The 21,302-nt window shown below is 53.1% G+C and overlaps 2 protein-coding genes across 4 annotated transcripts; both read left to right on the top strand.

The window, feature by feature from the left end:
* Positions 1-52: 52 nt before the first annotated feature.
* Positions 53-3,739, top strand: Rpusd1 (RNA pseudouridine synthase domain containing 1). 3 transcript variants are annotated; one of them, XM_041676538.1, is made up of 6 exons: positions 53-157; positions 531-719; positions 851-974; positions 1,109-1,211; positions 1,356-1,457; positions 2,653-3,739. In XM_041676538.1, the coding sequence occupies exons 2-6, from the start codon at positions 538-540 to the stop codon at positions 3,060-3,062; spliced, it is 921 nt and encodes a 306-aa protein (XP_041532472.1). In that variant the 5' UTR covers positions 53-157; positions 531-537; the 3' UTR covers positions 3,063-3,739. The 3 variants fall into 3 exon arrangements, with proteins under 3 accessions (XP_041532472.1, XP_041532474.1, XP_041532473.1); XM_041676539.1 differs by having other exon boundaries at positions 80-157; positions 509-719; XM_041676540.1 differs by lacking the exon at positions 531-719 and having other exon boundaries at positions 79-157.
* A 6,382-nt stretch (positions 3,740-10,121) lies between these two features.
* Positions 10,122-20,928, top strand: LOC121464058 (mesothelin-like protein). The gene is made up of 15 exons (XM_041676680.1): positions 10,122-10,164; positions 10,966-11,086; positions 12,089-12,209; positions 15,597-15,682; positions 15,834-15,960; positions 16,038-16,228; positions 16,580-16,670; positions 16,867-17,012; positions 17,356-17,539; positions 17,612-17,767; positions 17,851-17,978; positions 19,027-19,157; positions 19,274-19,368; positions 19,741-19,990; positions 20,538-20,928. The coding sequence occupies exons 1-15, from the start codon at positions 10,122-10,124 to the stop codon at positions 20,762-20,764; spliced, it is 2,097 nt and encodes a 698-aa protein (XP_041532614.1). The 3' UTR covers positions 20,765-20,928.
* Positions 20,929-21,302: the final 374 nt, after the last annotated feature.

Here is a 21,302-nt window from a genome sequence, read left to right as displayed (position 1 = left end):
ATGCCATTGGCCAGCATGGCCATCCATCAGTAGGTGGAGTGGGCGGGATGAGGGCGGGGCTGCGCTCCAGCCAGGCCAAGACCTGGTTCCTATTGTAGAGAAGCTGGGTTGGAAGCAGGGCTGAGAAGTGGCGTTCTGCCCCTGGATCCTTTTTCAGGTAAGTTTTAAAGGGCCCGCCTGTGGTCACAGGCTGGTGGGAGGCAAGTTAGGGACCGCCTGCAGTCCTGGGTGGTCCAGGGCCAATCAGGACGCAGCACCCCTTTCCCCTTCCTTGCCTACTCAGGGAAAGTTCATAACCTAGTGTGTAGGGGTGAACTGGGCAACCAGGCTGTCAATTCAGATTTGGGTCAGGGAGAGCTCCCTCACTCTGAGTCCAGGACAAATCAGAATCGCCTGACCTTGTCCAGACTCCGATTCCCGAGGTGACACCCCTGACATGGAAGGTTTAAAGGGTTCCAGTAAGTGTGCACAGTTCTTGAGGTCCAGGTCAGGCACCCTCCTACCCCAGGTTCACTCCCACCTGCGTGCAGCCCCACCATGGAGCCTGGCAGCATAGAAAATCTGTCCATCGCGTACCAGAGCAGCGACTTCCTGGTGGTGAACAAGCACTGGGATCTGCGCATTGATAGCAAGACCTGGCGGGAGACCCTGACCCTACAGAAGCAGCTGCGGCACCACTTCCCAGAGCTGGCTGACCCTGACACCTGCTATGGGTTCAGGTACACAGCCAACACAGAGAACCCCACTGCAGCATCCTTCCAGAGGTTTCTGGGACACTGGACACTGCCACAAAAGTGCTAGCCAGAACACGGCAGGGTCCAGCCACTGCTGCCCCTCTGCCCCTTCCCAGGTTCTGCCACCAGCTGGACTTCTCCACCAGTGGGGCGCTTTGCGTGGCCCTAAATAAAGCAGCTGCAGGCAGCGCTTATAAATGCTTCAAGGAGCGGCGAGTCACCAAAGCCTACCTGGCACTGGTAAGTCCTAGCTAGTTCTTAGGATGCGGTATGGGGACCCAAGGCTCCTAGCCTACACCAGCAGCTCCCTCTAACCCAAGCTCCACATCAGCCCTGTGGCACTGTGAGCTGTATGTGATGTCCTTGCTTGGCAGGTCCGGGGCCATATCCAGGAAAGCCAGGTGACAATCAGCTATGCCATTGGCAGGAACAGTACGGAGGGGCGGACCCATACCATGTGCATCGAGGGCACACACGGTACAGTGGTTGGGATGGGGGCATGGGCATGGGCATGTCTCCAGCCTGAACCCTGCGTGGATGGCAAGAGCCAGACAGGTGTGGTGGAGTTGACTCAAGCCTGGGGCCGGCCCAGCTGACTACCGTGTTTGCCTTTGCATCCAGGTTGCGAAAACCCTAAGCCAAGTCTCACAGAGCTGTTAGTCCTGGAACATGGACTGTATGCTGGTGACCCTGTGTCCAAAGTGCTGCTGAAGCCACTCACAGGTGTGTACAGGTCGGGGAGGGAGGGCAGGAATCTGGTCATACAAGAAAGGATCTTGAGGTGTAGCCATTGTGGCCTGCCCGGGTCTATACCAGGTGTGTGGGCAGAGCCAATAGCAAGATCCTTGCTGGCGTCTACACGTACCCTGACGGTTTAACCGAGCTCACTAGCTAGACCAAGTGTGACTGTTCCCCCACCAATGGCCCCCCAGCCCAATCTCTTGTCCTGAGTCCCAACATCTAATTGGTAGCAAGGGATGTGATGGATCCTGTACTGAGGGCTGTCCCACCCTGCCCTACCCTTCTTGGTGACACAGATCTATAGGCTACTCACGAGATTCTTCATTTCCTTTTTTTTTGGAACAGGGTGTCTCTGTGTCGTCTTGAACTCACAAAAATCCACCAGCTTCTGCTGGGATTAAAGGCATGCGCCACCACTGCCTGTTAGGAGATTCTTTCTTTAAAAAAAGAAGACGGGAACCGGGCGCACACCTTTAATCCCAGCGCTTGGGACGCAGAGGCAGAGGTAGGTGGATCTCTGTGAGTTCAAGGTCTACAAGAGCTAGTTCCAGGACAGGCTCCAAAGCTACAGAGAAACCCTGTCTGGGGGGAGGGGTGTGAGATGGGGTAAACAAGGTGTGGTATATGCACGTAATTCCAGCACTCTGTAGGTAGAGGCAGAAAGACCAGAAGTTCATGGCCATCCTTGGCTACAAATAGAGTTAAAGACCAGCCTGGGCTGCATGAGACTTGGTCTCAAGAAAAAAAAAGGGGGCCAGGGAGATGGCTCAGCGGGTAAAGGTGCCTGCCCCACCAAGCCTGAAAACCTGGGTTTGGTCCCCAGGCCAACATGGTGGAAGGAGAGAAGAGGCTCTTAGAAGTTGTCTTCTTCATTTGTACACTGTAGCATACAACCACACGCAGGCACACATACACACACACACACACACAGTTAAAATGCACTTTAAAAAAATTTAGGCGGAGAAAGAGTTGGGGTACAGTTTAGCTATAGAATGTTTGCCTAGCAGGAACAAGGCTCTGGATTCAAACCCCAGCACTGCAGAGCAAAAACGCAAGGGGCTGCCACACTACTCTAAAACCACCCCAGAGAACTTGCTGGATACTGTTGAGAGAGGGGTAGGGAATGCAACAAAGAATGGTTCATCCCAGCCTGACCTCCCGTCCCCTGACCCCTCAGGCCGGACTCACCAGCTACGCGTACACTGCAGTGCCCTTGGCCACCCTATCGTGGGTGACCTAACTTACGGACAGGCTGAGGACCAGGAGGACCAACCTTTCCGCATGATGCTGCACGCCTTTTACCTGCGCATCCCCACGCAGGCTGAGCGCGTGGAGGCCTGTACACCTGACCCCTTCGTGCCCGCCCTTGATACCTGCTGGAGTCCTCATACCTGCGTTCAGCCCCTTGAACAGCTCATACAAGCTCTACAGACTGACCCTGACCCCAACCCTATGGATGGAGTGCAGAGGCCCTGCAGCCCCTCCCCCCCGCTGCCCAGGCCAGGTCGGCCCCCTCCTGAGACGGAGGCACAGCGAGCATCGTGCCTGCAGTGGCTGTCAGAGTGGACCCTAGAGCCAGACGACTGAGGGTCTCCGGGCGTTGGGGGTTGAGAGCTGCTAGACTCCGCTGCTAGGAGGCTGAGATTGCTAGAGGACAGGGCGCTTGGTCTGTGGGACAGATGTCCAGTAGGCAAGTCTTTCTCTCAGCATTCTTCCAGGGAATTTCCTCCTGGAACAGCTTCCTGCCTCCTAAGCTTTACCCCAAGCTTGCCCAAGCCCTTAGCCATGAGGGGCAAAGCCAGGATCCTCCTGGGCCCCACCCCTCCAGGATGGTGCCTGAGAAGGGCTATCCTGGCATTAGCCTAGCTGGAGTCGGTCACGTGCAGCCCCTAACTTGCCTCCTGCTGCCTGCCACTGTCATGTGCCTTTGCTGATCTCTGCCAGGGCCTCATCTCCTCTGCCTGCATCCAGCGTTTGGCCCCAGTGCATGGGAGTGTGTTGGGCATCTACAGAGGCGTCCTCCACGCATGCCCATCTCTCCAAGCCTGGCGTGGATGCTGCTTCTGCTCCGTGGGCTCCTGGCTGGAGCTTCTGCCGTGTCACCACCCGCCTGGCTTCTACACAGCCGTAGTGTGTCAGTGTTGGCCTTTGGGTCCTTTCCTGGGAGCCTTCGGGGCCTCACCCATCCACCACAACATGGCCGCAGCACCACTCGCTACAGCTAGGGTTTAGATTAAGAATAAATGTTCAGTGATCAACCCTGAGAGTGACCACGAGTGTATCTGAAATGGGGTACCCTTTACCGTTGCTGAATCTGGCCAACCTCTATTCCATGACCACTTAGCAGGACCCCACTGTAGACCTTAAGGGCATGGATGCTGCCATTCCTCACCCCATAAGCAATGAGAAGCTTGTGGCTTTGGGGGTTCTTAGTACCAGAAGTTGGGTCATACACCCAGTCCCCAGAAGGCCCTTCCCAGTTGAAAGCATTATTATAGACAATTTTCAACCAGGGTCCGTAGAAGAGCCACTGTCCATGTTGGGCTATAGCCTAAGTGTCCAGAGTCCCAGTGCTCATGGGAGGGATGTCACAAAGCCAGCATCCCCTCTGAGGTCACCTGGCTCCTGCTCAGCCCTTCCCCATTGCAGTGTGTCTCCTGGACTGCCCCTGCAGTCTGGGTGGACTACAGCTGCCATGATGGGCCAGACCAGAACCCACTAGAGCCATTTGCTTTCTGCTTCCTGTGCCTCAGTTTCCCAGTCTGCAAAAGGGGAGCTTGGAGTTGATTGGGAAAGCTATACCCACCCCCACTGAGCCCTCAATGGCCACTCATGTGTTTCTTTGTCTCTCCGGGGAAATATCGGTCTTTTCCTGTTTCCTCAGCCTCAGGATGCCCCTCGCTCAGCAAGGCCTAGTCGTAGTGGTGGGCTGGAGGGATGTCTCTGCAAACTCAGGCATTGGAAGTTCATTTCCCCATGGCAGACAACTCCAAAGTCCCTGCTCAGTTCAACAGCTGCCATGCCTGTTATCACCACACGGGGCACTGCTGAGTGCTGTCACCAGTGTGTCTGCACTTGGACCTGAAGGCATGGCTTGTGATCTGTAGGGAAAGGGGCTGAGCCAACTTCAAACCTTTGTAGTTCTCGGGGTCCTTCCCTGCCAGACCTCAGGCAGGATGTATCAAGACTTCCCAAAAGGCTTCCCTCAAGAAGTTCAGCGCTGACAGGCACACGCCAGAGATCTCAGCGCAGTCTTGAGACAGGAAAGAGTCATTGCTTCTGAGAGTCCAGGCCAGCAGCTTCCATAAGCCACCAAAGGCAAGTTTTCCCATTTTGAAGAGGAAATAAGGCTGGGGATGCAGTTCAGCTTAGCATTCATGGACCCTGGGCTCCAATCCCAGCCGTACATTCAAGCAAGCAAACAAACCAAAAAAACCTTCACGTTGTGGTGTGTGCTGCACACCTGCAATCCCAGCACTCAGGAGTTGGAAGCAAGAAGATCCCAAGTTCAAGGACATCCTTGGCTACTAACAAATTGGAGGCAAGCCCTAACCAAGAGACCCTGTTTTGTTTTGTTTTGGTTTTTTTTTTTGTTTTTGTTTTTTGTTTTTTTGAGAGACTGGAGAGATGGCTCAGTGGGTTACATGTTGCAGAAATGTGAAGACCTGAGTTTTGGTCCCCAGAACCCACGTAAAGCCAGACATGGTGGCTCACAGTCCCAAGTTCCTACAGTGACATGGGAGGTGGGGACAGGGGACTCAGTTTATGGGCCAGCTTGCCGTGTACACAACAGTGGACTGTAAAGGACTATCTCAAGCAAGGCGGAAGAGGCAAGGCAAGGAATAACCCTCACAAGGCTGTCTTCTGATCTGCACACACGTGTGCGCACACACACAAACACACGCACACTTACACATATATACACAGACAAACACATGCACTCACACAAACACAAACACACATGCAGTCACATACATTCACATACATATACACACACACCTGTTGGGACTGCGGACCCCCAGACCCTGAATTTCCTGTAAACAGCTTGTTTTCTAGGCTTGCAGCTGCTCTGCACAAAACAACTTGTTTTCCTGTGCTTGCAGCTGCTCTGAGCACGAGACAGGGGAGTGGTTTCTGGTGGTTTTGCAGCTGAGAGTTAGGGTGTGGCCGTTGGTCAGGGAGACCCTATATAAGATGCCCTGGAACACAATAAAGTGGGCGTTCTTGTTTCAGGGATGACCCCCCCCCCCGTTTGTGTGTGTGTGTGCAGGCTGTATGCTAAAGGCGTAGTACCATAGTACATATAGTGCAGGCGCTACAGGACCGTAGTACACATAGTAGTATGGACTGTACACACACCAACACACATGCACTCACATTCAAATACATACAAACACACGCACTCACATACGCACTTTCATACTGTCAGGGCCCAGTGCTAACCCAGACTCTAAATTATTTCTCTTGACCAGACCCAAACATAAACTCTCTCTAGACCGGCGTGGAGACACGGGGGGAAAAAAGACACAACTCACATAGCTTTATCGGGAGGGAGATTCTCCATGATCCCTCATGAAGTCCTGAGTTCACATCCTGAAGAATTCCTCACATTTATTCTCCAAACAGCCTTATCTATCAAAACATAAACTGGGGGATAGAATCATTAGCATTCTGTTTCCTAGGTAACCAGGTGAATGGCTTTTAGTCACGTCCACATCTACCTGTCTGCTCTGTATGCTAGCTGTCACTTAGGCTTGAATCAGCATCTCTATCAGGCATCTTCCAAATTACAAAGAAAGGAGCAAAACAGCACCCTGATCCTTTGTTAGGGCAGAGACAGCCTGTCTGCAGGGCTACGTGACCACCTCAGGTGGGGCCTATGGCTTTAGAGCCTGGCTGCCACACCATATAGAAATATGGGCCTACATCATACACACACAAAAAAACACGCACTTACACACACAAATACATACACACAGAGAAAGAGAGAGAGATTATAAAGAAGAAGCAACTCCCTCATGGCAGGCATGGTCCTGCTGGAGCAGGAAGCAGAGCAGTGACCAACACCATGGGAGCACCCTCCAGGACACAGGAGCTGCAGATGGGCCACCAGACAGGGGCAAGGCTCCTCTGCAATCTCCATGACCCAGCCCACCTCCCAATGGACAAACCAGCAGTGGTAGCAAAAGAATGCCACAGGCTCTACCAGACTTCAGCTGAGTGCCAAGTGCTCTAGGTAGCCTCAGTACACCAGCCGTGGGTTGCCATCATGGCAGGATACCAATGGCCAGCGTGCAGGGTGGGTGAGGTCTCTGAACGCACAATGGCCTGGCACAAGGTAGAAAGTTGAGGCCATGGAGCAAGGAGTGAGATAGATGGGAAACTGGACAGACAGACAGGCAGGCAGGCAGACAGAACAAGTCAAAAGGAAGGCAGAGAAGAAACCCTGGTCAAGGCCCTGCTCCAGAAAACACTCTACAACTATGTCTGCCTAAAAAAATCCCAACCAACCCATGGTCTCCCAGGACCCGTTGGAGCTACCCACGTGATATAGCCCCTGCTCCCATCCCAGGTGGGCTCTCCTCCAGCTGAGGTTCCAGAGTCCCAATGGGGCATCCACCTTTGCACATCTACCCTCATCCTGTGGGTATGGGGTGGGCAGGATTCAAAGGGCAGACAAGGTTCAGAGGATGGAGCGATTAGACAAGGCTTCCTGGAGGGGCCTCCTGATACAGGCTAGCCTGGCCAGAACTCCAGGCAGAGTCAAGCAAGGTGTGTGCAGGCCTTGCCTAGAGCACACTGGCAATTAGCACATTCTAGGTGCCCTATTCACTTAGCCCCTCTGGGTCCCCATCATCCTATCTGGAAAGGCAGGATTTGAACTCATCCAAGGCTGTGGGAGGGTTCAGGTAGCCATAAACAGGAGCAAGGGATGGGCTATGACTCCATCCGCGATAACGCTATTGTATGATCATTTGTTGATCCTGGGCCTATGACTGCCCTAGAGGCCAAACCGACAGCCTCTGCCCAAGCTGGAATGAGGGAAGTCTCTCTCTTCCAGCCTACCTGGGCCCTGGAGGTACCTGACACCTCCTTCTGGCAGGTAGCTCCGTGTCCAGAGCATCCTTTTGAGTCAAAACAGGCATGTAATTCAATAGTAGAGTATTTGCCTCGCATGCTCAAGTCAATACCAGAAGAACAAATACAAACACAAAAACAACTCCTTATCCAAAACCTATTCCCAGGTCAACACTAGAGTCAGAGTACCATTGGCAGTGTGTCCTTGACCTCAGGTTAAAGCTGGGTCTCAGGGTAGGCCTGTGCTCTATGCTCGGGACCCTTTCCCAAACCTGTCCCCAGGGCCTTGTCTCTCCAGAATGGGGACCTATTGTATTGATATTTCATTTATATTTTAATAAATAAAGCTTGCCTGGAGATCAGAGAATAAAACAGCTGCTCTGGTCAGCCTTACAGACCAGGCAGTGGTGACACACACCTTTAATCCCAGTAGCCACACTAGTTTGCCATAGAAACTGGACAGTAGAGGTGCACGCCTTTAATCCCAACACTAGAGGGGAATATAAAAGGAGAGGAGACAGCTCTCAGTCTTATTCTAAGGATTCCTGGAAGCAGGATTGCCATTTTGGTCTGAGGTAGAGGTAAGAGCCAGTAGCTGGTTATTTTGCTTTTCTGACCTTCAGGTTGAACCCCAATATCTGTCTCTGGATTTTTATTAATCCAGGGCTACAACCCCTGAGCCTCAGTGCCCCCTCACTACCACCAAAGGTAGCTGCTGGAGACCGTTGTGTCTGCTTCACTGGTCCAGATGGAAGCCCAGGAGCCCTGTGAGACCCATCCTGAACCAGCCATGCAACCTGAGCTCCAACCTATTGGAGGTCCCGCCTGGCAGGTCTTCTGGGACTCCTGAGGGGCCGTGGTCTGCTGTTATCACAGCTGCCAGCCCCACATGGGACGGCAAAGCCGGCCTGCTGGTCACCTGGTATTTTGAGTGAAGACAGTGATTGTGTAGTTGCAGAACCACACTTCAGGGCCTCAAGGCCCTGGAGCCTTCCTGCCCCCCATAACCTCTTCCAAAGTCAGAGCTTCAAGTTGGCCCATGGTCAGTGCCAGGAGCCAGGGATCAGCCTGGGACAGTTAGGACCTACACTTCAGCCCAGAGGCAGCTTTCCCAGCAAGTCAGCTGGGAAATCCTAGCAGACTGTCCTCATACCTGGCCACTTTTGAGACTTGCCTGGTGACGCTATCGTCTTGGCCCTGGTGCTGGTGATTGTGTCCCTGAGGTTTCGGCGGGTGTTTTCAAGCCCTGACTAGATCCAGAGGCTGGACTAGGTGTCCAATATATGCCTCTCTGCACGGTCACTCTGCCCACAGCCCACATGTCTGCATGTCACTGTGCGTTAGGACCCATAGAATGGCCATCACCCTGCCACCACACTTGTCTGTGTGTGCCTAAGTCCTGTGTGGGGAGAGCTTGCACGTGGAAGCTCGGTGGATGCACAAAATATGCAAAATGAGATAACCTATGTGCACAGAGACACACATGCAAGGCTGGGCCTCAAGGGGAGGGTGTATACTGGGTGCCTGCCAACCCTGAGCTCAGCCCAAGCTCAGCCTGAGTTTCTCCTGGGGCTGAAGAGCAGGTGCTTGCTATGCCTAAGGCCCGAGGGGTTGATACAAGCATCACCTGGCACAGTCTAGTCTCCTCCCCGTAGGCCTGCCTGGCAGGTATCACTGCCAGAGTGGATTGACTAGGCAGGGCAGTCCCGAGCTGTCTACTGGGCCAGGCTTGCAGACGAGCAGAAACCGTGGCAGCTCTACCCACATCAGCCCAGTGTCCAGGGACTCAGCTGCAAGGATTGACAGAACTTGAGCCTGGTTCGCTGGCATCTGGAACACTGATCTACCCTATCCTGTGGCCACGTGGTCAGGAGCAGCCTCCTCCCTGGTCCCTGAACATCAGCTCCACTACCAGAGACCACATTCCTGCTCAGGTAAGACCTGTGATGTCAGAAGACACCAGCTAGACCATAGTGTTCAGGCTGCTCGGCATCTGAGCCTGTTTTAGCCCCTACACAGGGCAGTAACCTTTCTGTGTGCCTCTTGGGCCACTTAGAGTCAGAAAGTCAGAGGGACCCCAAAGTCATCATAGTATACATGCAGGGTGGGGGGCAGTCAGTGGCTCAGAGCAGTCCAACAGCTCTGGCTGGGTCCCCTCTTCTAGAATGGAGATCTCAGAGACAGCTGAGGTCTGAGGTTTAGGCCACAAGGTGTGGGGGTACCTCTCCCCCACTGCCTGGGAGATTTGCTGTTTGTGAGATCTGTTAATTGGAGACAATGCGCCTGTGGGATCCCTGGGGGCCTGCCTGTGATAAGAAAGGCCAGACTCAGTAGCTCCCTTCCCCTGCCACTCCCTGTCGTTGAGACGCTTGTTTGTGGGGTTGTTTTCCTCCCCAGACAGAGTCAGGCACCCTCAAGATATTGATACTGGCTTTCTCTTTCTCTTTCTCTCTCTCTTTCCATCTTTTGTGAAGCTAACCTGCGTCACTCCCTGCCTCATCTCCAGCTAGACCTGGACCTAAAACCCACAGCCTTCGGGCTTCCCTGCCCTGAGACGCTCCAGCCAGGATGATCGGAAGCCTCCGGCAGTCAGCCTTGGGCTCCAGAGTGGGTGAGAAAACACTTCTACACTAAGGGGATGCCTAGGCCCCTTGGGTGGCTCTGGATCACATTGCTGCAGAGGTAGGGATTCTTTATGCTCTGGCTGCGTCTCCATGAGCTCAAACTTGGGGACCTGTTTCAAGGGGAGGAAGGGAGGAGAGTGAGGTCTCCTGTACACAGAGCCAGCTAGTGTGGAAACACGGTCCCACCAACATAGGCCTGAGGGTCCTAGTGGGGACAAGACAGGGCTGTGGCCAGAAGGAGCCTCCACTAGTATAGGCAGCAGGACATAGCCCAAGTCCCCTTTGGGAGTCCCAGAATAAATCAGGCCAGGACCCAAGGACGCAGGGAGGAGACTGGTCCACAAAGGACATCAGAGTATAGCCGTCTTCCATAGGCCCTGTTGCTACTGCAGAAGAGATTTTGCTATGCGTCTTATCTGAGTATTGAGAGAACATCCCTGGCAACAAACCCCTCCTCCTGGGCTGGGAGACCCTTTTATGTCTCACTACAGAAACAAAGGGCTTGAAAGACTGTGGAACCAATCCCCTGTCTCTGAGTTTTGGGGTCTCGGTGCTCAGATTATGAGTACACAGAGTAACAACCAGGGAGACACTCACACACATGCCCATGCCAGAAAATGTGGACACTGTGTGTGCCAGAAGACACACACCACGGGCAGATCCAGACTGTCTACACAGAAACTGGTCTGGTTCTGCAAACCACCTCAAGGGCCTCCGTTTTTGGGGAGCTGTGGTTGAGGAAGTCACAGGGAGCCCCTGCTCATGCTCTCTCTACCACTCTGTTGCAGGTGCCCTGGCGAGTCCGGGTCTTGCCCTCCTCCTGTCCCTCACTGCCCACTGCTCTGGTCTGCAGACTAAGGGCTTCCCCAAGGGAGGGCTGAATACTAGTGAAGCCAACACATGGGTCAGGTGAGCAAAACCCAAGTCCAGCCAATTGTTTCCTGTGACAGGACATGGAGAGGACTGGTCCTGAGTCCTCTGTTGGTCCCAGGGGAGGGACCGTGTCCAGAGTCTGCACATAAGGCCCAGGCAGGGTACTGTTTGCCAGCTCTGACCTGGGCGTTCAGTGCCAATTATATGCAGGCAAGTCTCTGGCCAGCCAGATGTGTGGGCATGCTCACAAGGAGCCTCAACCCTCAGAGACTTGCAACCTCAGCCAATATCCTGCCCCCCAGGCTTCCCCTTTGGAGCTCTAGGCCGTCCCCCCTTACTGCTTGTGCCAGGTCCAGGGACTTCAAAGTCATTGCTATCCCCAAATCATTTTAGCTTCGTCATTTCCTTCTGTCCCAAGCTCTCAGGCCTGGGCTTGGATATTCCCATTTCTTGATTATCAATGATGATCGTCAATGGACCAGTCGGTTAATATAATGAATGAGTGGTCAAACACAGCCAGGATCCCAAGTGGATCTAATCAAGCCTGGGTTAGTATCAGAGATGTCCTCCCACCCAATAGGTGGATTTTGTGTCACACCCTGAGAAAGGTCCAGACGATGGCCTCGCCCATGGTCATCCAGTATGTGACCCCATGTCCATCAGCAGCTATCAGGACTAGTCCAAGTCTGAGCCCCAGAAGGGATGGCAGGACCTAGGTTAAAGCCCCATCCAGCTGAGAGTCTGGTCCTAGCAAGGTCCTCTAGAATGGAAGGAAGGAGGGAAGGAGGAAGCAAGGAAGGAAGAAAGATAAGGAAGGGAGGGAGGGAGGGAGGGAGGGAGGGAGGGAGGGAAGGAAAGAAAGAAAGAAAGAAAGAAAGAAAGAAAGAAAGAAGGAGAACCTTACCTCACAGGCATTGCCTGCCTCTTACTCCCTCACTCATGGAGACAACTGAGTGATCAAGTCCCCGTTGCAGTAGCCAAAGCCTTCCTTCCTGGGTCTTCCCCCTTTGGACCCAGCATGTCCCTCCATCTATACAGGGATAACACCTCCCTCCTGCAGAACTTTTGGTGCTTGCCAGCCAGCGAGCTGCCCAGGGAAGAGCTCTCCACTCTAATAAGAAGCCTGGCTTCGCAGAGGGTCCCACTCAAAGCCTGGCAGGTAAGTGCTTCCAGGGCAGAAAGAGCACGGGTGCTGCAGGCTACCCAGGATGCTGGAGTGTATCCAGGTGGAGGGGCAGCTTTATGAGGACTTAAGGGTTGGCACACAGCCTCCCTGAATCAGAGGACTGTCTCCAAGTCATCCTGCCAACCTCAAAACCACCTAGAATATGACTTTTTGTTGCTGCGTTTTAATAATTTATTAAAATTTATTTTATGTGCATTGGTGTGAGGTTGTCAGATCCCCTGGAACTGGAGTTACAGACAGTTGTGAGCTGCCGTGTGGGTGCTGGAAATTGAACCCGGGTCCTCTGGAAGAGCAGCCGGTGCTCTTAACCATCTCTCCAGTCCCCAAAATGTGACTTTTTGGTGGCCACACTGTGACAAGTCTGGCCCTTTTTGAGGCAACTCTTCCCTTATAGGGTGATCTACATGAGCACCCACGTCAGGAAGTTCTAGCGTGTTCCAGCAAATCTGTCTACAGGGTGCTTTTGCCTTGACTTGAAATGACCGCAAGCTTGTCCACTGCCTCGGGCCCTTCCCTGGGCTCATCCAGGACACAGGTGCCTCCTTAGGGTGGACCAGTCCAGGGACTGTGAGGGAGGATCTTGCAGTCCATTGGCCTCTCTCCTGCCTGACCAACGTCACCTGTCCGTGTTAACGGAAGGAAAGAGCTGGACACTATGGCACGGGCCTTTAACCTCAGCACTTGAGGGTAGAACACTCTTCTATTTTTTTTTAAAAATATAACCCTTAGCATGTGTGCACCTAACCCCAAAGTGTCCAGACAGACATGGCACAGATGGTAGAATGGGCAGAGAAACAGGTAAATCAGCTGTGACAGTCAGTGATGGCCACTGCCTGTCAGGATGGGACAGGTACGGTAGCTCGTTCAGCATCTCAGTCAGTACGTGGAGACGGTATGTGTGGATGGCAACAGAAGACATGCGTCTTACCAAGACCGACACATCGCTGACTGAGATCCACCTTCCCCCACCTTACAATGAAGACAGCATCCAGTGTCTGCCCTCAGCACAATAAACTTGAACAAGAAATCAGTGGCAGAAAGGTAAATGGAAAACTCAAATACTTGGAAACTGAACCACACGCTCTTTTTTAAAAAAGATTTATGTGTATGGCTGTTTTGCTGCCATGTATGTATGTACACCACAGGCATGCCTGGTGCCTGAAGAGATCAGAAGAGTGTGTCAGATGCCCCAGAATTGGAGTTATGGATGGCTGTGAGCCATCATGTGGGTGCTGGGAATTGAACCCAGGACCTCTGGAAGAGCAACCAGTGCTCATAAATGTGAAATCATTTCTTCAGTCCATGAACAACACACTTTTAAATACTACCTGATCCAAGAACTCTCAAGATTTTTTTTCTGGTGGTGAGGGTCTCTCGCATGTATCCCAGCCTGGTTTTGAACTCACCGTGTAGCCAAGAATGACCCTAACTCTTTTTCTTTTAAAGTGAAATATATTTGGCCGCTTTGCCTGCACATATATCTCTCTGTACCGTGTGTGTGTGTGTGTGTGTGTGTGTGTGTGTGTGTGTGTGTGTGTGTGCAGTGCCCGAGGGGGCCAGAAGAGGATGTCGGATCACCTGGAACTGGAGTGACAGATTGTTGTTAGCCATTCTGTGAGTGCTGGGAACCAAGCTCAGGCTCTCTGCAGGAGCAGCAAGTCCTCCTGACGACTTTCTGACCTCCCAGCCCTCTCTCGATCTTCCTGCCTCCACCTTCCAAGTGCTTGGCTTACAGGAGTGCACTACCACGTCTGACATCAAGATGTTTTCAGCTAATGGAAATAAAGATAGAGCCTGCTGTGCTGGTAAATGCCATCACCCCAGCATTCTGGGAGCTAATGCAAGAGGAGTGTGAATTTGAACCTGAGCTACAGAATGAGGCCCTGTCTAGAAAGAAGAAAATGTATCAGAACCTGTGGGGTACAGTGAGAACGGTGGCTGACTACAGCTTTGAATATGTGTGTCAGAAAGAGAAGGATGTGGGTCCCGCAAGATAGCTTAGGTGGTAAACGGATTTGCTGCTGATCCCGCATTTGATTCCAGGACCCAGAAGATGGAAAGAGAGAACTGTCTCCCATGAGTTGTTCTCTGCTCTCCCATGCACACCACAGCATGTGTGCAACCCCACCACTGCAACCAATCAATAAATAATGTAAAAGTTAAAAGAAAATATCTGAACTCAATGGTGGAGTTTCCTATTGGAAAGCCAGGGGAGGAAGAGAAATAGAAATCTAAAAGAAGCCAGGCGGCAGTGGCGCGCACCTTTAATCCCAGCACTCGGGAGACAGAAGCAGGCTATCTCTGTGATTCAAGGCCAGCCTGGTCTACAGAAAGAGTTCCCAGACTGGCTCCAAAGCTACATAGAGAAACCCTGTCTCGAAAAAGCAAAAACAATAAAGAAAGAAAAAAAAGAGAAATCTAAAAGAAGAGATGGAAAGATGAAATCTGGAGCAAAAAAAAAAGAATTTGAGGAAGCCATCAATGCCACAAGCTGCCCTTGAGAAACTGTGAAGAGCCCCTAGCCTGGCTAACAGAGAGGAGACAGACACAAAGTACTCACAGTGGAAACAAGCAAGGGCCGTTTGTTACACGCCCCTTGCAAATAAAGGGATTGTAAAGAAATGTCTGTCTGTGCACACAGGTGTGACAACCTAGATGAAATGAACCAAGTCCCTGAAAGGCGGAATCTGTCAACACCCACATGGGGCCATGGAGACAGGTATTCAGAACAGGCATGATGTTGTATGCCTGTCATCTCAGTATGCAAGAGTCTTGAGTTCACGATTAGACAGCCTTCACGGTGAAACCCCTATGAAGGAGAGAAGGACAGAAGGACAAAAGGAAAGAATCAGCAGTCTCTAGGCAAAACTGACCTGCGTTTAATGCTGTAGGGCCATCGTCTTAGATGAGCTTTGTAACCTGTACACAGTTGAGTGACTGCAGATCTAATTTGAACATTTCCGAATTTTTTTTTTTTGAGTCACGGTCTCTACATAGTCCGGGTTGTCCTGGAACTCACTCTGTAGACTAGGCTGGCTTCCAGCTCACGGAGATCCACCTGCATCTCTGCATCAGAGCGCTGGGGTTAAAAGCATGTGCCACCACACCCAGCTCATCTCTGGCTTTTAACTGCAGTCTAGCCATTCGCCTCTCTCAGGATTGTCTCTCTCGACCTTGTTTTTCCATCTGCCTTCTCATATCCGTGCTACTATGGGGTTTTTCCTCACATGAATCTCCAATTCCTTCTTAAAGTGTGCCTTCTGCTGAGGGGGGTGGGTGCTGAGCAGTATCCCACCAGGGCCGGTCCACACTGGACAGATGGTGACGGTGACCTGCTGTTGAACTTCTGCCCCTGCTCAGCTCAGCTGCTTGGCCAACCTCGCTGCCCGGCAAGGCCTCCAGGAAGACTTCGTGTTCCACCCACCCAACCTCCTACTTTTCTACAAGTGAGTGACCCTGCTCTGACCTCCATATCGCTTAAGTGCCTGCTGGTTGTGGTGGGGCTACCTCCTCTGGTCTTGGGCTACCCTAGAGACACTGGGAAGGCTGGTGGGAGGCCCCATCCTGCCTCCCTGACATCCCTCCTCTTGTCCTCAGTCTGAGCCAGGTGAGGGGAGCCAACTGCCGGGCCTTCATTCACCATGCTGCCCAAGGGGACACAGAACTACTGACCAACTTGCCCAACCAGAGAGTTGCCCTACAGCACACAGCCTTGGCCTGTCTGGTAGGTGCTTCAGGCGAGGACAGAATTGGGCAGTGAAGCCAGGTCATCTGTTTAACACTGATCTACCGTCCCTGCAGGGGAGACCCCACCTGCAGCTCAGTGCCTCAGACCTGGGGCTTCTCGGAGTCCTGGTATGTGACATGGAGGCACCCCAAATCATGACTGCAGACCCCCGTGTGCTGAAGAACCTGCTTCGATGCCCGAGGCTAACCGTCATGCAGACTGTAGCCCTCAACGCCCTGCTGGCCAGTGGGAAGACACAAATTGGGTGGGTGGTTCCAGGGATCAGGGTGAGTGGGGACCAGTGGAGTTGAATGGGTTCCTTCCTCGAGATGAGCGGGAGTTTGAGGTCTGAAACCAGGATGGCAGCGATGACTTCCTACAGTCTTGTTACTTGAATTCTGACCCAAGGTCCTGCCCGACTCTGACATTTCAGGTTGAGGCATGGAGGGAAGCACAGGGTTAACGTGCATTCCATCATCTGGGGTTCACAGCAGTACCAATCCCCAAGACTGTAGGCACTGGCCAGGAATTAAGAGCCTACGAACACTCTTCCCGCCTGCTTAGGGGATGGGGCGGCATGTTAGACTCCTACTCAGAACCCTTTCCCATGCACCAGGCCGCCTGGATCCTGGAACCTGGAGGGGCTGCAGGCGCTGGGACCTCTGGCCACCTACATCAGCCCCCAGTTGTGGGAGAAGGTGCAGGAGGTAGGAAGGCACCTGGAGTGGGACTGGCTGTGGACACCACCTGTCCATCCAGGACCATGAGCACCACACAGCCACCTGAGCCTTGAGTGGTGGCCGTGGGTTTTCCCATCACAGCACATATGGCCCACCCGGGGCAGAGGGAGGGACTAGGGCAGCCCTTCCTATGATTGGGAATGGACATACTTGCCCCTGCCAGGCTGTAGGCTTGGACTTCTTCCGCAGTGTGGTGGCTGCTTACCGGGCAGGCCAGCTGAGCAGGCACGATGCCAGGCGCTTCGTCACCAACTTCCTGGAGTCCAAGGCCAACTCGGTGTCCTCAAGGCTCAAGCGGCGCACAGGTCAGTGCGACCAGGTGTATTAGGGACACCATGCCTCCCTCAGTCTGGACTCCTCATTTTGGCCTAGTCTGGGCCAAGCTCTTGGCTGGAGACAAAGGATGAGGAGCAAGTCAAGGTCTGGTTACAATCAGAAGTAAAGGGGGTAGGCATGGTGGCACCTAAAGGGGCCGAGGCAGGAGGATCTTAAGTTTGAGGCCAACTCAAGATACATAGTAAGACTCTGCCCCTCAAAAGCAAACAAACAAGAAGAAAGTGAAGGCTAGGATCAAAGATGGGTCCCAAAGCCAGAAAGCTGTCAGCTCAGGCCTTCGCCTGCCAGGTTGCTCATCGGCACTCCATGCAGGGAGCTCCTGTGTCCGTGGCAACATCACGGCAGCCACCCTGCATGATGACCTCTTCCTGGTGCACTATGACTGCACCCAGCTGGAGTCCTGCCTGGGGACACGTGTGCTCAGGGCCAACCTGGACCCCTTACTGCAACACCCACTGCCCGCAGAGTGCCAGCGTGTTGTCAAAGCCAAGCTCGCTCAGGTGTGTGGATGGTTAATAATGGGGTGGAGGCTGGAGGGCTCGGCTGCATCTTAAACTGCCCGCCTGCTTCAGATCTACCCGCATGGCATCCCCGAGGACCAGCTGCACCTCATCGCCTCGCTGGTCTACCTCTACTCCCTCGCTGAGATAGGCCAGTGGAACATCACATCTGGAGACACGGTGATGGTCCTGCTGGCCTCGGACGCAGCTCTGGAGAACCAGACAGAGGTGAGGGTGGCGGAGGCTGGCAATGGGGCCGAAGTTGGCTGGTCTGGTTTGCCCAGACCCATTGACCTTGGCCCTGCCTCTAGGCAGTTCTACAGAAGTTCTTGGACCACAATGGCAAGCTTACTGGCGCTCTTCTGGTGGCCATCGGGGGCTCCCGTCTCTGCTGGATGAGCCTCAAGCAAATCCAGATCATCCAGCCCTCAGAGTTCCGGTGAGCCTCCCTGTCCACCACCTTCGCAGCATGAGGCATAGGGGAAACCGAGGCTGCGGAGGGGTGGTGAAACGGTTCAAGCCAGGCTATCAGAGGCACGCTGAACCACTATAAGAAAATGTCACCAATGGCAAGAGGGACAGCTAGGAAAGTGTGTGCAGTACAAGCGATCATACCCAAATTCCAGTCTCCAGCACACAGAATAAAAAGCTGGAGCTGGCAGCCACACCTGGAATGTCAGCATGGAGAAACAGAGACAGCAGGATCCCTGGGGCTTGCTGGCCAGCAGGACTAGCTGACCAGTCTAGTGGAAATGATGAACCAAACCAATATCCCCAAAAATAATTGCTACTGAGAAAGATACCCGAAGTCAACCCCCGGCCTGCACACATGCACACATGTGTGCGAACACACACACATGAACATGCACAAGAGAGTTAACAAGATGGTTCAGAGGGTAAAGTGCTTGCCGCCAAGTCTCACCACCCGAGTTCGATCTCTGGTCCCACTGGGTGAAGGCAAGTACTGACATCTTCAAGCTGTCCTCAGACCTCCACACATACACCGTGGTGCTCACACACGTGTGCATGCACACATAAATAATATTAAAAATGACAAAAAATATAAAATGAAGAAAAGGAAGTACCACAAACTGAGTGACTTAAAATGAGAAATATATTCTCTAGGCCAGAAGTACAAAGTCAGGATGTCTGCAGGGCCAGGCCCCTTGGAACCTTGCAGGGAAGGCCTTTCTTGCGCTTACCTGTGTGTCTGTATACAAAAGCCCTTGCTTGTCATAAGGACACGAGGAAGTTAGGCTCACCTAGCCCAGTGGAACTTCCATCTTCTACTCTGATTTCATCTGCCAAGAGTTTCTTGTTTCCAAATAAAGGCACTTTCTGAAGTACCAGATGGATTTAAATTTGGGGCTTTATACTCTCACCCAGTACAAGGGGCAAGAAGAAATTGTGTTTCAAGGGGTAGAGGCTCTCCTAGCGGTTCAGGGCAAGGGCTTTGAGCCTACTCATCTGCCTCATCCTACCCCTAGGCTGGCCGGGGCTCCGGACATCTCTCCCTGCCCTCAGAGTCGGAAGGATGTGCTCTTTGCCAAGGCTCACGAGGTCTTTAGGAACGCCAGCACTGTGGGAGAATACTACTACTTAATACGCCCCTACCTCGGTGAGCCCGGAACCATGCCTCTTCTCCCCTAAGTCCTCTGCCTCTCCTTAATACGCCCCTATCTTTGCCCTGTGTCTTACACCCCAACACAAGTCCCTCATCTCTGCTCTCTCAAGGTGGTGCCCCCTTGAAGGAACTTCAGTACCTGGCCCAGGCCAACATCTCCATGGACATTGATACATTCATCAACCTCAATCCCTTTATGTTGAAGGTGGGCCCAGGGGCTACCTCTCTTTTGTCTTATTGAGATGTGGTCTTACTTTGTATCCTAGGCTGGCCTGGCACTCGTAATTTTCCTGCCTCAGTGTCTTGAGTGCTGGGATTACTGATATACTCCACAATGCCTGGCTCGAAGTCTGTCTCTGTAGTAGGCAGACAGGGTGGGGTTGGTCAAGCTGGGAACCCCAGGTCTCAGACCCATATGTTCCAAAGCCTAAGGGATACAGATGTCATATGACCTCTGTGCCTCACAGTCCTCCTGCTCAGTCCTGGGAGCCGCACTTCCCTTGCTGGGTCCTTGACTGGGGAAGGCAGCCCCATGGATCTGTACACCTCCCCCCAAGAACCCTGGCTTCGTTTGCAGAACCTGAGTGTGGACAATGTGAGAAACCTGCTGGGTCAGAATGTGGGGGACCTGCAGAAGGCCCGCAGCCATCCAAGCGTCATCCTGTGGATGCACAGCCAGAACATGTCAGACCTGTCTGAGATGGGCCTGGACACCAGTACCCTGGCCTACGGGATCAGCAGGCCCCCCGCCAACACTGCCTACCCGCCATCCAACTTGATCCATACCTTGAATCGGCCAGGGAATGATGGTGTTGCCCCCACCTCAGGTATGGTCCACACCCCTGTTCCCATCCTTAGCAGACCCCTGGCTGTCCCTGCCTTTCCTTTGCCTCCTAGGGAGTCTGCCATGTGTCACAGGTCATTGCCTGTTGAACCATCTATAGTGATACAATTGCTCCTCCCAAACCCATTCAACAAGAACCAAGCCCAGTGGCCCAGGGTTGTAATCCCAGCTACTCAGGAGGAGGAATACAAGACCTGCCTGAGCTGCAGAGAAAGTTTAAGATGAGCCTGGAAAACGTGTGTGTGTGTGTGTGTGTGTGTGTGTGTGTGTGTACGCGCGTGTGCGCGTGCATGTGTATGTATATATATATATACACACACACACACACATACATGGGCGTGAAGAGAGCTGGGGATATAGCTCAGCAGAAAGAACTTGCCTAGCCAAGCGCAAGGACCTGAAGAGCAGCTGTGGATGGGGTCCCCACTAGCTCGCATAGCTATCACCACTACAAGGGGAAGGCCGACAGAAGGGACTCTGGGGTATCTTCTAATCAGGACTAATGAGTCCTTTTCCTGTTCCACCCGCAGGATGCCCTCTAGTTCACCTGGGGTACCTGTCACTCACTGTGGCTCTGCCTTCCAGCCTCTTGTGGCTGCTGCTGTGCCAGGCACCTTCGGGACCAATAGGCACTGCTCCCAGGACACTAGGACCCTGGACACTGCCACTGGTGCTGACCCCGAGCGGTCGGACCCCTGAACATCAGATACAGAAGCAGCAGAGCTGCCAGATGGAACAAGACACCCACCTAGGCTGAAGTCTATATCCCAGGTCTCAGGGAACCTGCTCTGTTCCCCATCCTAGGAGACCGGCTCTGGCACACACCTCAGCTCCCAGGACCTGGGCCCAGAAGGAGCTAGAACCTGCCCACCCACAAGAACAGGCTGATAGGAGGAGATGAGGGTCCAGATCTTCTGGCCTATTCCAAGACAAGTGGAACTTGGTGCCACCTCAATGTCACTGCCCTCACTGGGGATCTGAATAAAGCACATGGCTACCGTACAGCCCAAGTCTCTGCTAGGACCTTGTTGAGGGCAGAATCCTCTTGGCAGGGCCCAAACTGTGGTGGCCTCCCACACCCCTCAGCTGGGGTCTCGGGGGTTCCACTACCTCGGAGATGGTTCCCACCAGGAAGGCCTTGAATAGCTATCTCCTGCCTGGAGGGGGGGCGGTGCCCATTTTTCATCCTTCTGGGTTTTTTCTTTTTTTACATTTTTTAAATATTTATTTTTATGTGCATTGGTGTTTTACCTGCATGGGTGTCTGTGTGAGGGCATCAGATTCCTAGAACTGGA

The sequence above is a fragment of the Microtus oregoni genome, unplaced genomic scaffold (assembly GCF_018167655.1).
Source record: "Microtus oregoni isolate MIOR12 unplaced genomic scaffold, Mior012 000027F_ref0000203, whole genome shotgun sequence".
Lineage (NCBI taxonomy): Eukaryota > Metazoa > Chordata > Mammalia > Rodentia > Cricetidae > Microtus > Microtus oregoni.
This window is presented reverse-complemented; position numbering and strand designations above follow the sequence as displayed.